The sequence below is a fragment of the Oncorhynchus kisutch genome, linkage group LG9 (assembly GCF_002021735.2).
Source record: "Oncorhynchus kisutch isolate 150728-3 linkage group LG9, Okis_V2, whole genome shotgun sequence".
NCBI lineage: Eukaryota > Metazoa > Chordata > Actinopteri > Salmoniformes > Salmonidae > Oncorhynchus > Oncorhynchus kisutch.
Genome location: NC_034182.2, coordinates 19,560,448 through 19,578,130, shown reverse-complemented (window position 1 = coordinate 19,578,130; position 17,683 = coordinate 19,560,448). Strand labels below are relative to the sequence as shown.

The following is a 17,683-nucleotide window of genomic DNA, read 5'->3' as shown; positions in this document are numbered from 1 at the left end:
TTTTTACTGTGGACAGAAATATTTTTGTACCCGTTTCCTCCAGCATCTTCACAAGTTCCTTTGCTGTTGTTCTGGGATTGATTTGCACTTCTCTCACCAAAGTACGTTCATCTCTACGAGACAGAACGCGTCTCCTTCCTGTACTATTGTTTGTACAAATGAACGTGGCAGTTGTGGAAGTCTACAAAAAAAAATGTGGAGGTCTTGGCTGATTTCTTTTGATTTTCCCATGATGTTAAACAAAGAGGCACTGAGTTTGAAGGTAGGCCTTGAAATACATCCACAGGTACACCTCCAATTGACTCAAATTATGTCAATTAGCCTTTCATAAGCTTTTTAAGCCATGACAACATTTTCTGGAATTTTCCAAGCTGTTTAAAGGCACAGTCAACTTAGTGTATGTAAACTTCTAACCCACTGGAATTGTGATACAGAGAATTATATATATATTTATATATATTTTTTTATATCACCCAGTCCCACTATATATATATATATGTATAAATTAAATGTTTTGTTATATATAAATGTGCAAACACTTGATTTGTCATAATGGGGTATTGTCTGTAGATGGACAAGATAAACACATTATGCTATCCATTTTACAATAAGGCTGTAACGTAACAAAATGTGGATAAAACACAAATTATTTGATTCTGGCTCACCTGTTATCGGGTGATAGCGACCCCTCGGAGGACATTCCGTGATAGGGTGAGGGGGTTAGTCTGGTATCGGGGCGGAACTCCTTGTCATAAGCCATCATATTCCACTCCTGTCTGCGATTACGGGCTTTACGAACCTTCTTCACCTCCCTTCCCGGGTCCTCTACCTGTTTGTGCTGCTCCTGATAGAGTGACGGAGGGGAGTGGAGGAAGGAGAGACAAACAAACAAATACAAAGGGCTACATTTATTATGGATAGTATTCTCTTCACACAGGGACAAACAGAGAGAGCAAGATCCATTCCACCACACACCGTCGACCAGCAGAATTCACCCAGTCCCACTATGAGCCAAACTTTTAAGCAATGTTAAGCAATATAAAACATAATCAACACAACATAAAACATTCCCAAACATAGATGGATAAGGGACCAGCTTGGTGGAGGGACAGAGATGGGAGGGGGGACACGCAGACGGAGGGGTCTGGGAGCTGGGAGGAGACCGGAACGTAGAGGTGGCGTCTTACGGAGCAGGGCGGAGACATGGACAGGGGACATAGGGAACAGGGATGTAGAAGACATGGAACACACAAGGGACAAGGGACAGTGAGACATATCAGTGGACAGGGGGAAACCCAGAGGACCCAGGGGGAAACAAGGACTGGGGACAAGGGAACATAGTTGTGGATGTGGCGGTCTTACGGAGCTGGGTAGTGGGCTGCGAGGTGGAGCCTGTCTGCTGTGGGGTCTACCCTGGTCAGAGTGGGTCGGACAGCTGGTCTGGATGGGGAGACGTGGAGATAGAGAGCTCTAACACATTAGATATACTATGGTTATACAAAATGGGAGAGACAGAGTAGGGGAAAAGAGAGGGGGAGAGGAGGAGAGTCTACTGGTGAAAGTCTGGAGGTTTACAGGGGCGATAGTGGCACGGGGGAGTTGAAGCAGAGTGAGGGAGAAGATGGGACAGAAGACAGGAGGGGGACAGAAAGGCGGGATATACAGTGCATTTGGAAATTGTTCAGACCACTTGACTTTTTCCACATTTTGTTATGTTACAGTCTTATTCTAAAATGTATTCAATAGATTTTTCCCCTCATGAATCGACATACAATACCTCATAAAGACATCACAAAAATATGTTCAGACATTTTAGCACATTTATTAAAAATACAAAATTGAAATATCACATTTACATAAGTATTCAGACCCTTCACTCAGTACTTTGGCAGCGATTACAGCCTGGAGTCTCTTGGGTATGACGCTACAAGCTTGGCACACCTGTATTTGGGGAGCTTCTCCCACTCTTCTCTGCAGATCCTCTTAAGCTCTGTCAGGTTGGATGGGGAGCGTCTTTGCACAGTTATTTTCAGGTCTCCCCAGAGATGTTTGATCGGGTTCAAGTCAGGGCTCTGGCTGGGCCACTTAAAGACATTCAGAGACTTATCCCGAAGCAACTCCTACGTTGTCTTGGCTGTGTGCTTAGGGTTGTTGTCCCTTTGGAAGGTGAACCTTCGCCCCCAGTAAGGGGTCCTGAGCACTCTGGGGCAGATTTTCATCAAGGATCTTGCAATACTCTGCTCCATTCATCTTTCCCTCAATCCTGACTGGTCTCCCAGTACCTACCGCTGAAAAACATCCCCACAGCATGATGCTGCCACCACCATGCTTCACTGTAGGGATGGTGCCAGGTTTCCTCCAGACGTGATGCTTGGCATTCAGGCCAACAAGTTCAAACTTGGTTTCATCAGACCAAAGAAACTTGTTTCTCATGTTGCCTTTTGGTAAAACTCCAAGCGTGCTGTCATGTGCCTTTTACTGAGGAGTGGCTTCCGTCTGGCCACTCTACCATAACAGCCTGATTGTGGAGTGCTGCAGAGATGGTTGTCCTTCTGGAAGGTTCTCCCATCTCCACAGAGGAACTCTGGAGCTGTGTCAGATTGACCATCGGGTTCTTGGGCACCTCCAGTCAGCTCTTAGGAATAGTCTTGGTGGTTCCAAACTTCTTCCATTTAAGAATGACGGAGGCCAATGTGTTCTTGGGGACCTTAAATGCTGGATAATTTTTGGGGTACCCTTCCCCTGTCTCAGAGCTCTACGAACAATTCCTTCGACCTCACGACTTGGTTTTAGCTCTGACATGTACTGTCAACTGTGGAACCTTATATAGACAGGCGCTTGCCTTTCAAAATCATGTCCAATCAATTTAATTTACCACAGGTGGACTCAAATCACGTTGTAGAAACTTCTCAAGGATGATCAGTGGAAAAAGGATGCACCTGAGCTCAATTTCGAGTCTCATAGCATAGTGGTCGTCCAAGACGAAGCTGAGGGTAAAGGCGATGGACTGGCCAAGCATGTCTCCAGACCTAAACCCTATTGAGCATCTGTGGGGCATCCTCAAATGGAAGGTGGAGGAGTGCAAGGTCTAACATCCACCAGCTCCGTGATGTCGTCATGGAGGAGTGGAAGAGGACTCCAGTGGCAACCTGTGAAGCTCTGGTGAACTCCATGCCCAAGAGGGTTAAGGCAGTGCTGGAAAATGATGGTGGCCACACAACATTTTGACACTTTGGGCCCAATTTTGACATTTTCACTTTTGTTGCCAGCGGTTTAGACATGAATGGCTGTGTGTTGAGTTATTTTGAGGGGACAGCAAATTTACACTGTTATACAAGCTGTACACTCACTACTTTACATTTTAGCAAAGTGTCATTTCTTCAGTGTTGTCACATGAAAAGATATACTAAATATTTACAAAAATGTGAGGGGTGTACTCACTTTTGTGATATACTGTACATATACATTTATTAGAGGTCGACCGATTAATCGGAATGGCCAATTAATTAGTGCCGATTTCAAGTTTACATAACAATCGGTAATCGGCATTTTTGGACACCTTGTGTCACTTCTCTTGCGTTCATTGCACGCAGAGTCAGGGTATATGCAACAGTTTGGGCCGGCTGGCTCGTTGCGAACTAATTTGGCAGAATTTTACATAATTATGATGTAACATTAAAGGTTGTGCAATGTAACAGGAATATTTAGACGTATGGATGCCACCCGTTAGATCAAATACGGAGCGATTACGTATTTCACTGAAAGAATAAACATTTTGTTTTCAAAATTATAGTTTACGGATTTAACCATATTAATGACCTCTAAGCACTTTCCTGCATTTGCCAGCAGCTCTTCGCAATGACTTCAAGCCTATCAACTCCCGGGATTAGGCTGGCAATACTAAAGTACCTAATTAGAACATCCAATAGTCAAAGGTATATGAAATACAAATGGTATAGAGAGAAAGTCCTATAATAACTACTACCTAAAACTTCTTACCTGGGAATATTGAAGACTCCAACACTTTGTTTTTGCATTATTTAAACCAAATTGAACACGTCTCATTATTTATTTGAGACTAAATTGATTTTATTGATGTATTATATTAAGTTAAAATAAACGTGTTCATTGAGTATTGTTGTAATTGTGTCACGTTCTGACCTTTATTTCCTTTGTTTTGTATTTAGTTAGTATGGTCAGGGCGTGAGTTGGGTGGGCAGTCTATGTTTAATTTTCTATGATTTGGGGATTTCTATGTTTCGGCCTAGTATGGTTCTCAATCAGAGGCAGGTGTCATTAGTTGTCTCTGATTGAGAATCATACTTAGGTAGCCTGGGTTGCACTGTTTATTTGTGGGTGATTGTCTATGTTAGTGGCTTGTATCAGCACAGGTGTCATTTGTAGCTTCACGGTCGTATTTGGTTTATTGTTTTTTTGTTACTTTTGTATAGTGTTCAGTGTTCTCTTTATTAAAATTCACTATGAACACATACTACGCCGCATATTGGTCCTCTGATCCTTCTCGCCTCTCCTCTTCAGATGAAGAGGAGGAAGACCGTGACAGAATCACCCACCAACCAAGGACCAAGCGGCGTGGTAAAAGACAGCGACGACAGCAGCAGCAGCAGCAACAACAGCGGCCAGCATTCCAGGACTCCTGGACATGGGAGGAGATACTGAACGGAGAGGGACCCTGGGCACAGGCTGGGGAATATCACCGCCCGAAAGCAGAGCGGCGGCGATATGAGGAGGCAGCACGGCAGTGCGACAGGTACGAGAGGCAGCCCCCAATTTTTTTTTGGGGGGGGGCAGACGAGGTGTGGTACTAAGCCAGGTAGCAGACCTGAGCTCACTCCTCCTGCTTATTATAAACAGCGCATTACTGGTCAGGCACCGTGTTATGCGGTTAAGAGCACGGTGTCGCCAGTACGTGCCCATAGCCCGGTGCGCTATAGGGCAGCCCCCTGAAAGTGCCATGCGAGTGTGGGCATCGAGCCAGGGCGTATGGTGCCTGCTCAGCAGGTCTGGTCGCCGGTACGCAGTTTTGGTCCAGGGTATCCTGCGCCGGCTCTGCGTGCTGTGTCTCCGGGGCGCTGGGAGGGTGCAGTGTGTCCTCTGCCTGCGCTCCGCTCGTGCCGGGCAAATGTGGGAATGGAGCCTAAGGGAGAGGTGCGTGTAGTAAGCACTAGATCTCCCGTGCTTACCTACAGCCCGGTTCAACCTGTGCCTGCACTCTGGAGGGTCCGGGCTAGAGTAGTTGTCCAGCCTGGGGAAGTGGTGCCAAGGTTGCGCACCAGAGCTCCAGTGCTCCCCCACAGCCCGGTCCTTCAGGTGCCTCCTCCTAACACCAAGCCTCCTGATTGTCTCCCCAGCCTGGTGGTTCCTGTGGCAGCCCCACGCACCAGGCTGTCTCTCTGTCTCCTCCCTGCAGGTGGTCCCGCCTGTCTGGCGCTGCTGCCGAAGTCTCCCGCCTGTCCGGCGCCGCTGCCGGAGCCTCCCGCCTGTCCGGTGTCGCTGCCGGAGCCCCTCTGCCCAGAGCTGCCCCTCTGCCCAGAGCAGCTGCCCCTCTGCCCAGAGCAGCTGCCCCTCTGCCCAGAGCAGCTGCCCCTCTGCCCAGAGCAGCTGCCCCTCTGTCCAGAGCAGCTGTCCCGAGCAGCTGCCCCACCTCTGTCCCGAGCAGCTGCCCCACCTCTGTCCCGAGCAGCTGCCCCACCTCTGTCCCGAGCAGCTGCCCCACCTCTGTCCCGAGCAGCTGCCCCACCTCTGTCCCGAGCAGCTGCCCCACCTCTGTCCCGAGCAGCTGCCCCACCTCTGTCCCGAGCTGCCCCTCTGTCCAGTGGGGTCATTGAGAAGGGTGGCCATGGTGAGAAAGCCACGGAGGCGGACAATAAGCGGACTAAGACAATGGTGAAGTGGGGTCCGCGTCCCGCGCCAGAGCCGCCACCGTGGACAGATGCCCACCCAGACCCTCCCCTATAGGTCAAGGTTTTGCGGCCGGAGTCCGCACCTTTGGGTGGGGGGGGGGGGTACTGTCACGTTCTGACCTTTATTTCCTTTGTTTCGTATTTAGTTAGTATGGTCAGGGCATGAGTTGGGTGGGCAGTCTGTTTGATTTTCTATGATTTGGGGATTTCTATGTTTCGGTCTAGTATGGTTCTCAATTAGAGGCAGGTGTCATTAGTTGTCTCTGATTGAGAATCATACTTAGGTAGCCTGGGTTGCACTGTTTATTTGTGGGTGATTGTCTATGTTAGTGGCTTGTGTCAGCTCAGGTCTCATTTGTAGCTTCACGGTCGTATTTGGTTTATTGTTTTTTTGTTACTCTTTTGTATAGTGTTCAGTGTTCTCTTTATTAAAATTCACTATGAACACATACTACGCCGCATATTGGTCCTCTGATCCTTCTCGCCTCTCCTCTTCAGATGACGAGGAGGAAGACCGTGACAAATTGTCATTATTACATATATATATAGAAATTGTCCGATTAATCAGTATCGGCTTTTTGGTCCTCCAATAATCGGTATCGGCATTGAAAAACAATCATAAATCGGTCGAACCCATGTATATATCATGACAGTTTACAATCTAAGGTCACACCAAGTAATTTAGTCTCCTAAACTTGTTCAACAGCAACACCATTCATCACCAGATTCAGCTGAGGACAAGAGCTTAGGGAATGATTTGTACCAAATACAATGCTCTTAGTTTTAGAGATGTTTGACCAGCTTATTAATGGCCACCTTTTTCAAAACTGATTGATGAGGATTTTTTGTTGTTGTAGTAATGCATTTTACAATAAGGCTGTAACATAACAAAATGTGGAAAAGGTCAAGTGGTCTGAATACTTTCCGAATGCACTTTAAATGTCCGAGAGAGGGATTATAACTGAAGTTGTCTTTAGACAGCAAGAGGGGTTGTGTTTCTCAGAGAATGGGCGTGAGGGTGTTGTTGAGCTCAACACACACAGTCCAGATTATAACGCAGCAAAGCAAATTGAATGTGAGATAAAGACAGAATGATAAACAGAAGCATGTGGAGATGCAAAGAACATAGCAGTGAAGTAGTAATGGATGACATTCTCTCTTTCCCCATCCAAGCATACAGTATCGTAAAGTTCAGCACACCCTCACACACACTGGAGTGACTCTAGTGACAGAAGTTGACTTGACATGTTTGAACACAATCACTGTCAGCAAGGAGACAACTACCAGAGGCACAGAGCGAAAGAGAGAGAAAGAGGCAGTGACAGAGAGAATGAAGAGACTGAGCACACACGCACCTGCACACTTGCACACACACATATACACACACCCACCTTCTGTCGTCTCTTCTCCTTCCTCTTGTCCTCCGTGGCCTGCAGCATCTTTTCTTTCCACAGCATGAAGAAGTAGGAGGGGTCTGTGTAGAACTTCAACGCATCCTTCTTATCATCCCTGGAGAGAGGGATGGAGAGAGAGAGAGAAGGGAGGGAGGAAGAGAGAGATCGAAATGGGTCAGGTGCATTGCACCTTTTGCATTAGTCATTCACAGTGTTGGGTCAGTGACGTGCCTTTCTCAGCATCAGACTGGGATTCACAGCAATGGTGAGGATGATCTTACCTGTATGCTTTCAGCGAGGTGGTGGTTTAACTGACCTACAGGCTGACTATTGGGGCTGAGTATGTTGATAGGTGGAGGTTTATAGAGGCTGAGTATGTTGATAGGTGGAGGTTTGTCACAGCGATGGTACATCACCACAGGGTTGGGGACAGAGGTCTAACTAACCAATAGGAGATAAGTTGCCTAAAGTCAAAATGAGGGGCGGTGTACAAAACCAATGAATCAGCCATTGGATAATCTCTAACCAATCAGAGAATCAAAACCAATGATGTTAGGCCAGGCCGGCTCTTGCCCAACCCATCGGTTTCTGGGACCAATTCAAACGGTCGGAATGTTCTTTGCATTCTACAAGAAGTCAGGGAGGAAAGCAAATCCAGACTCATTGTGGAGAAGAAATGCTGGTGGGTGTGGTGTTTGGCCAGATCGGTGTGGATGGGTAGTCAGGCTAGAAGATGAGTATACTAAAAAGGTACCAACCTATAGGTACTGAGTATGTTGAGTGGTGGAGGTTTGTCACAGCGATGGTACATCTCTACCACAGGGTTGGGGACTGAGGTCCGTGAGACCACCTGTTGGTCTTGGATGGTGCTGCTCTTAAACGCTTTACGCATGTTGATGTCCTGCAGAGAGACTGGAGAAGACAGATAGACACACACAAAACCATCAGCATGTTTATGGTGTATATGAATGAATTACATTTTATTTTCGGATTAATTGACACAAACAAACAGAATAATTCACTATGGTAATTAAATTATAATTCTCCTCTCCGGTGTTCTCTGCATTGTGCACCGCATAAAGAGTGAAAAAAAGGTAGGGTTAAAAATCAATACATAATAGTTTATTACATCCCTAGAGCAGTAAAATAACATACATACAGTACCAGTCAAAAGTTTGGACACGCCTACTCATTCAAGGGTTTTTCTTTATTTTTACTATTTTCTACATTGTAGAATAATAGTGAAGACATCAAAACTATAAAATAACACATAAGGAATCATGTAGTAAGCAAAAAAAAGTGATAAACAGATTATTCAAAGTAGCCACCCTTTGCCTTGATGGCAGCTTTGCACACCTCTTGGCATTCTCTTAACCAGCTTCACCTGGAATGCTACTCCAACAGTCTTTTTGTTGTTGTTGATATTTACCCCTTTTTTCTCTCCCCAATTTCGTGGTATCCAATTGTTGTAGTAGCTACTATCTTGTCTCATCGCTACAACTCCCGTACGGGCTCGGGAGAGACGAAGGTTGAAAGTCATGCGTCCTCCGATACACAACCCAACCTGCCGTACTGCTTCTTAACACAGCGCGCATCCAACCCGGAAGCCAGCCGCACCAATGTGTCGGAGGGTACACCGTGCACCTGGCAACCTTGGCTAGCGCTCACTGCGCCCGGCCCGCCACAGGAGTCGCTGGTGCGCGATGAGACAAGGACATCCCTACCGACCAAGCCCTCCCTAACCCGGACGACGCTAGGCCAATTGTGCGCGCCCCATGGACCTCCCGGTCACGGCCGGTTACGACAGAGCCTGGGCGCGAACCCAGGGACTCTGATGGCACAGCTGGTGCTGCAGTACAGCGCCCTTAACCACTGCGCCACCTGGGAGGCCTGTACTCCAACAGTCTTGAATGAGTTCCCACATATGCTAAGCACTTGTTGGGTGCTTTTCCTTCACACTGCGCTCCAACTCAACCCAAACCATCTCAATTGGGTTGAGGTCGGGTGATTGTTGAGACCAGGTCATCTGATGCAGCACTCCATCACTCTCCTTCTTGGCCAAATAGCCCTTAGACAGCCTGGAGGTGTGTTGGGTCATTGTCCTGTTGAAAAGCAAATGATAGTCCCACTAAGCACAAACCAGATGGGATGGCATATCTCTGCAGAATGATGTGGCAGCCATGCTGATTAAGTATGTCTTGAATTATTTAAAAAATCACGGACAGTGTCACCAGCAAAGCACACCCACAGCATCACACCATCACCTCCTTCATGCTTCACGGTGTGAACCACACATGCGGAGATCATCCGTTCACCTACTCTGAGTCTCAAAGACACGGCGGTTGGAACAAAAAACTCAAATTTGGACTAATCAGACCACAGGACAAATTTCCACTGGTCTAATGTCCATTGCGTGTGTTTCTTGGCCCAAGCAAGTCTCTTCTTCTTATTGGTGTCCTTTAGTAGTGGTTTCTTTTAAGCAATTCGACCATGAAGGCCTGATTCACGCAGTCTCCTCTGAACAGTTGATGTTGAGATGTCTGTTACATGAACTCTGTGAAACATTTATTTGGGCTGCAATTTCTGAGGCTGGTAAACTCTCAGGGATGCAAACTGGTGAGGGCCCAAAAAGGTGACACTTATTTTCTAATCCCTGCTAGGGAGAAATGCAGGTTTCAACTAATTAAACAAAGAATATGATCTACATGATCAGTCTCGGTGTGTAAAATAAAAAGTGGTTAATGTGAACCCAACTCGCAGCTAAAAAATGTAAAGAAAGCAATGCAATGTTATTTGTTGCCTAGACTTTACTGCAAATGACTCAGGTCTTGAGAAAAAAAACAATACACTAATATTGCAGTTAGCCATGACAGCCTTTGTAATAGAATGCTTGTGACCACACATAAATATTGCACTTGTCCCCCCCCCCCTCATCTTAACCAGTTAACCTGTAAAAGTCTCATTTTCACTCAATTCTCTCATTCTGAAAATTAACCATATACTGTAGAGGGAAAACAATAGTTCACAGATAGGGGTTAGTTCATTAGCTAATTAATATTTCACACTGATTGCCAGGGTCCATTAAGCAACTAACGCGTTATAACTTGAACGGCAAGGAGTTGTATACCAGTTAACATCAATACTATAGCGAAATGGTTAGGTTATTAAAGTGTTAACTCATCTGATGTTGTAACGTTAGGTAGCTAAAGTTTGCTGTCTGACTTTTTTAGCAAGCGAATTTTGACACCATAAACTCAATTATTTGATCAGATAAGTTGGCTAATGTTTCTCAACATTACTCTGGCTAGCTAACGGAGAATTCGATCCAGATAGAAAGACAACTAACAATGCTAATACTTGTTCCACCACACTTTCTCCCTCAGGCCTCACCTCAAACTTTCCAAATGCCTGTTGTTTTTCGGTTACAGCTCATGAAGTACGCTTCATCACCTTCTTACCCCCGTCTCACCTAGGTCACCTATTTTGGTTTCAAAACGGCGAATTTCACCAAAAGGTGACTAGTTTGCATCCCTGAACTCTAATGAACTTATCCTCTGCAGAAGAGGTAACTCTGGGGCTTCCTTAACTGTGGGTCCTCATGAGAGCCAGTTTCATCATAGCACTTGATGGTTTTGGAGACTGCACTTGAAGAAACGTTTAGAAGTTCTTGACATTTTCTGCATTGACTGACATTCATGTCTTAAAATAATGATGGACTGTCATTTCTCTATGCTTATTTGATCTGTCTTCTGTATCCCACCCCTACCTTTTCACAACATGACTGATTGGCTCAAACGCATTAAGGAAAGAAATTCCACAAATTAACAAGGCACAACTGTTAATTGAAATGCATTCCAGGTGACTACCTAATGGAGCTGGTTGAGAGAATGCCAAGAGTATTCTGTCATCAAGGCAAAGAGTGGCTATTTGAAGAATCTCAATATAAAATATTTTGATATGTTTAACACTTTTTTGGTTACCACATGATTCCATATGTGTTATTTCATAGTTCTGATGTCTTCACTATTATTGTACAATGTAGAAAATAGTACAAATAAAGAAACACCCTCTTGAATGAGTAGGTGTGTCCAAACTTTTGACTGGTACTGCATATATTGAGGAGCGGTGTCCTGGACACAGGTTAAGCCTAGTCCTGGACTAAAAAGCTACATCAATGGAGCATGCTCTTAAATCCAGCACCAGGCTTAATCTTTGTCCTGATCGTATCAGCAAAAAAAACATACTGGTAACTAACATAACGGAAAAGAGGGATACAATACATATACAGTACAATTTCTCCAGTCGTCAAGTTCAGGGCAGTGAACAATACATTACAACATATACAGTAACAAGCCACAGGAACAAGCCACAGGAACCTTTATTGTCAGCTTAGTGTGGCTTAAATCACCCCTGGCATGACCCTACACCTTTAAACCAACAAAGTCATGCTCAGGGAGGAATGCTCTAAATGGGCTACAGTGTGTGGTGGCCTCCCAGCTCTGAAAGAAGGGATTATGACAATAACAAAAGACCCAAGCTATGGAACCACCCCCAAATCCATCCATCTAATCATGCCCAGGGAGCAGTGCTATCCCTAGACTACAGTGTTGCCAGTGACACCCCATGCCATGGCAGAACGGATAATGGGGAACAATAGAAGGATCAGCATTAAGGTCACAGCACATTAAGGGTTACATATAGCATGTCCTAACATGATCCATATGTTCCTCATATCTCCAAAAGGTAAAGATGTGTTAGTAGCAGATATTATATTGACACGGCTTTATCTGTAGAACTGGTACAATAGTCTGCCAGGGTGTGTGCGTGTGTGTTACAGCACCATCTGATAGATCCTGGATCCCTGCACAGTGGTGTGAAATCCCCACAGGGTTTAAGGGATTAACAAAACACACACACAGTTGAAGTCGGAAGTTTGAAATACACCTTAGCCAAAGACTTTTATACTCAGTTTTTCACAATTCCTGACCTTTAATCCAAGTAAAAAGCCCCTGTCTTAGGTCAGTTAGGATCACCACTTCATTTTAAGAATGTAAAAATGTCAGAATAATAGTAGAGTGATTTATTTAAACTTTTATTTCTTTCATCACATTCCCAGTGGGTCAGAAGTTTACATAAAACGTTACAACGTTTTGGGTAGCATTCCACAAGCTTCCCACAATAAGTTGGGTGAATTTTGGCCCATTCCTCCTGAGTCAGGTTTGTAGGCCTCCTTGCTCACACACACTTTTTCACTTCTGCCCACACATTTTCTATAGGCTTGAGGTCAGGGCTTTGTGATTGCCACTCCAATACCTTGACTTTGCTATCCTTAAGCTATTTTGCCATGACTTCGGAAGTATGCTTGTGGTCATTGTCCATTTGGAAGACCCATTTGCGACCAAGCTTTAACTTGGTCTTGAGACTTAACTGATGTCTTGAGATGTTGCTTCAATATATCCACGTAATTTTCCTTCTCATGGGGACATTATTTTGTGACGTGCACCAGTCCCTCCTGCAGCAAAGCACCCCCGCAACATGATGCTGCCACCCCCGTGCTTCACGGTTGGGATGGTGTTCTTCAGCTTGCAAGCCTCCCCCTTTTTCCTCCAAACATAATGATGGTCATTATGGCCAAACAGTTATATTTTTGTTTCATCAGACCAGAGGACATTTCTCCAAGAAGTACGATCTGTACTGTGCAGTTGCAAACCGTAGTCTGGCTTTTTTATGGAGGTTTTGGAGCAGTAGCTTCTTCCTTGCTGAGCGACCTTTCAGGTTATGTCGATATAGGACTCGTTTTACTGTGGATATCAATACTTCTGTACCTGTTTCCTCCATCATCTTCACAAGGTCCTTTGCTGTTGTTCTGGGATAGATTTGCACTTTTCGCACCAAACCTGTTGACGGGGTAGGTTCCCTTTTGGGAACGACCCCTCCCACGTTCAGCTGGAACGGTGGCGCACGGAATGCAAAGATATTCTTAGAAATATTTAACCTCCACACATTAACAAGTCCAATAGCTCAAATGAAAGATAAACACCTTGTTCATCTAGCCAGCAAGTCAGATTTCTAAAATGTTTTACGGCGAAAACATAGCACATATTTATGTCAAACCACCACCAAAGACACAGCTCATTTGAATAGCCAAAAAATGCAATCAACAAACGCAGGATTAAAATAAAAATAATTCACTAACCTTTTGAAAATCTTCATCAGATGACAGTAATAGGACATGTTACACAGTACATTTATGTTTTTTTCAATAATATGCTATTTATATCCATAAATCTCTGTTTACAATGACGCCATGTTCACAAAATGCTACTCAAATGTCCGGAGAAATGATGATAGCTCCGGCAGATAACGTCAGATAACAAGCAATACACATCATAAACTTTGACTAAATATACATGTTCTACATATAGATAGAAAGATACACTTCTTCTTAATGCAACCGCTGTGTTACATTTATTTTTAACGTTACAGAATTCGTTCACTAGGCTATAATATGAGACGGCGCTCAGAAATTATCATTATGTCTCCTCTATCTCGGAGTCCACAGAAACCCATAATTAACACATAAATATTCCCTTACCTTTGATGTTCTTCGATTAGAAGACGTGGAAGGAGTTATACTTACCAAAAACTGCGTTTGGTTTTCAAGTCTGTGTCTTTAGGTTATCAAACGCGACAAATTCCGGTTGAAATGCAGCCAAAATTCTAGTGGATGCGCATCTAAACTTCAAAATTACATATTATATGTTGACTAAACTGGTCAAACTAAGTGCAGAATCAAGCTTTAGCATGTTCTAAACATGCAAAACAATCCTTAGCTCGAACAGACAAACCAAAATCGTTTGGTCAATCCTGGAAGAAAGAGAGCTCCGGACCCGACACGAGCATGAAAGTACATGTATTTTCGCGTGACCCGGAGGTTTCAGCCCGCCAACACTCGAGGGAGCGCGCTATTCTCACAATGACAGGCCCCACTGAAAGGAGACATCGCGCTGAAGAGATAGGAACTGTTCCCAGATCCGTAGCTGGTTGGGAAGGGTGGGGGCGATGACGTCAAAGTTGGCCCAACTTTCATGATGGCAGAGAATGGAGAATGGCTGCCCTGAGAGTTCCGCTTTACATACAGACATAATTTGAACGGTTTTAGAAGCTTTAGAGTGTTTTCTATTCAATAATAATTATTATATGCATATATTAGCAATTTTTGACAGATTTTTTTTCTGTTTACTATGGGCATGCAATTCCTCCAAAGGGGGCAGTAGTCAGCCCTATCTTTAACAGGATTTATTAATCTCTAGGAGACAGAACTGAGAGGTTCTCTCCTTCCTGAGAGGTATGAAGGCTGCGTGGTACCATGGAGTTTATACTTGCGTACTATTGTTTGTACAGATGAACGAGGTACCCTCAGGTGTTTGGAAATTGCTCCAAAAGGATGAACCAGACTTGTGGAGGTCTCCAATCTTTTTCTGAGGTCTTGGCTGATTTCTTTAGATTTTCCCATGATGTCAAGCAAAGAGGCACTGAGTTTGAAGGTAGGCCTTGAAATACATCCACAGGTACACCTCCAATTGACTCAAATTATGTTAATTAGCCTATCAGAAGCTTCTAAAGCCATGACATTTTCTGGAATTTTCCAAGCTGTTTAAAGGCACAGTCAACTTAGTGTACGTAAACTTCTGACCCACTGGAATTGTGATAATTTACAGATTAAATAATCTGTAAACAATCGATGGAAAAATTACCTGTGTCCTGCATAAAGTAGATGTCCTAACTGACTTGCAAAAACTATAGTTTGTTAACTTCTTACAGATCATTGGGACGCTAGCATCCCACCTCGACAACATCCGGTGAAATTGCAGAGCGCCAAATTCAAATGACAGAAATCGGAATATTAAACGTTCATGAAAATACAATTGTCATACATAATTAAAAAATGTAACTTCTTGTTAATCCAGACGCTTTGTCAGATTTCAAAAAGGCTTTACGGCGAAAGCACTCCATGTGATTATCTGAGGACAGCGCCCCGCACACACAAGATTTACATACATTTTCCAACCAAGCAGAGGCGTCATGAAAGTCAGAAATAGCGATAAAATAAATCACTTACTTTTGAAGATCTTCATCTGATTGCAAACACAAGGGTCCCAGCTACATAAGAAATGGCCTTTTTGTTTGATAAAGTCCTTCTTTATATCCCCAAAAAGTAAGTTTCGTTGGCGTGCTTGACTCAGTAATTCACCGGTTTCGCTCGTTCAAAATGCATTCAAATGAATCACTTAAGTTACCAATACACTTCCTCCAAACATATCAAACAATGTTCCTAATCAATCCTCAGGTACCCGAATATGTAAATAAATGATCAAATTTAAGACTGAGAATACCGGAGACCATTACCAATAACGAAGTGCATGCCCTTACCGGAACGCGCAACAAACACTATAGCCAAAACGGGAGCCACTTAGAAAAACTACAAATTCTAGCTCATTTTTCCAAAAACAAGCCTGAAACTCTTTCTAAAGACTGGTGAAATCTAGTGGAATCCCTAGGAACTGCAATATGGGAGGTCTTCCTTTTTTATTCCCATTCCCAGCCATTGGAATCAGTGGTGAGCTGAAATAAAAATTCTGGATGGATTGTCCTTGGGTTTTTGCCTGCCATATCAGTTCTGTTATACACACAGACATTATGTTAACAGTTTTGGAAACGTTAGAGTGTTTTGCTACCAATTATATGCATATCAAAGCTTCTGGGCCTGAGTAACGGGGCAGTTTACTATGGGCACCTCATTCATCCAAACTTCCGAATACTGCCCCCTAGCCCTAAGAAGTTAATATTAGACATTGCGCACCTGCTGTTATTGACAAATAGACACACACCCCCACCCCTCGTCTTACCAGACGTAACTTCTCTGTTCTGCCGGTGCATGGAAAATCCTGCCAGCTCTATATTATCCGTGTCGTCGTTCAGCCACGACTCAGTGAAACATAAGATATTACAGTTTTTCATGTCCCGTTGGTAGGATTATTTTATTTTCCAATGACTGCACGTTGGCCAATAGAACGGCTGGCAGTGGGAGTTTACTCGCTTGCCTACAAATTTTCAGAAGGTAGCCTGACCTCCACCCCCTTTTTCTCCATCTTTTCTTCAAGCAAATGACGGGGATTGGGCCTGTTACCGGGAGAGCAGTATATCCTTTCCATCGAAATCGTTAAGGAGGAAAAAAAGTATTCTTCTAGTTCAAGGTGAGTAATCGCTATTCTGATGAACAGAAGTTATTTTCAGTCATAAGAGATGGTAGCAGAAACATTATGTACAAAATAAGTAAATAAAGAAGTTACGAACAATGCGAAAAAACAAACAAATGGCACAGTTTGTTAGGAGCACGTAAAACATCAGCCATCCCCGCCGGAGCCAGTATACATCTTTGTAGTGACTGGGTGTATTGATACACCATCAAAAGTGTAATTAAATACTTAACCTTGCTCTAAGGGATAGTTAATGTCTGCTTTTTCTATACCCATCTACCAATAGGTGTCTTTCATTGCGATGCATTGGAAAACCTGCCTTGTCTTTGTGGTTGAATCTGTGTTTGAAATTCACTGCTCGACTGAGGGACCTTATAGATAATTGTATATGTGGGGTACAGAGATGAGGAAGTCATTCAAAAATCATGTTAAACACTATTATTGTCTATTATTTTCTTTAGGAATGTAGTGGCGTAAAAGTTAACATTGTCAAAAATATAAATAGTAAAGTACTAATACAGTTGAAGTTGGAAGTTTACATACACTTATGAAACTCGTTTTTCAACCACACATTTATTGTTATTACTGGCAAACTTAAATTGGTTTTACCTCATTTTTACCAGTATGTCACATACATTGCAAGTTGGGGGATTTTTGTTTCACACTAAGAGTAGCCCGAGCTATTATTTTGTAAAGGTTGAAGAGTCTATTGTCCTGCTAATAGCCCACCATGGAAAGGTTGTTTGCATGTTTTAGGACTGCAGTAGGTCCTAAAATCCATGCCTTCAGGAAATTTTTAAAAAAGAAAAAAAATATGGGTGGAGTGAGAATTTTGGCTGTCATAAGTTTTAAAATCAACCAATGCTTTATTATCCAAATGTTTAAAATGTGTGTGTGAGTGACAAAGAGAACACAAATTGTCAATAAACATTTCTAGACAAAAGTGACCCAAAACTTTTGAACAGCAGTATATACAGTGGGAAGAACAAGTATTTGATAACCTGCGAAATCGGCAGTGTTTCCTACATACAAAGCATGTAGAGGTCTGTAATTTTTATCATAGGTACACTTCAACTGTGAGAGACGGAATCTAAAACAAAAATCC

At 43.7% G+C, this 17,683-nt stretch overlaps 1 protein-coding gene across 3 annotated transcripts in view; it reads right to left on the bottom strand.

Moving 5' to 3' along the window:
* Positions 1–17,683, bottom strand: part of zgc:109889 (WH2 domain-containing protein) — a 66,332-nt gene that overhangs the window by 11,391 nt on the left and 37,258 nt on the right. For 2 of the 3 annotated variants that reach the window (XM_031832059.1, XM_031832058.1), the window contains exons 4-6: positions 8,077–8,230; positions 7,316–7,433; positions 666–844 (exon numbers count right to left, since the gene is read on the bottom strand). In XM_031832059.1, coding sequence (XP_031687919.1) covers positions 666–844; positions 7,316–7,433; positions 8,077–8,230 — 451 coding nt within the window. Of the gene's footprint in view, positions 1–665; positions 845–1,362; positions 1,441–7,315; positions 7,434–8,076; positions 8,231–17,683 lie in introns of all 3 variants that reach the window. The other variant, XM_031832057.1, reaches the window with a different exon arrangement.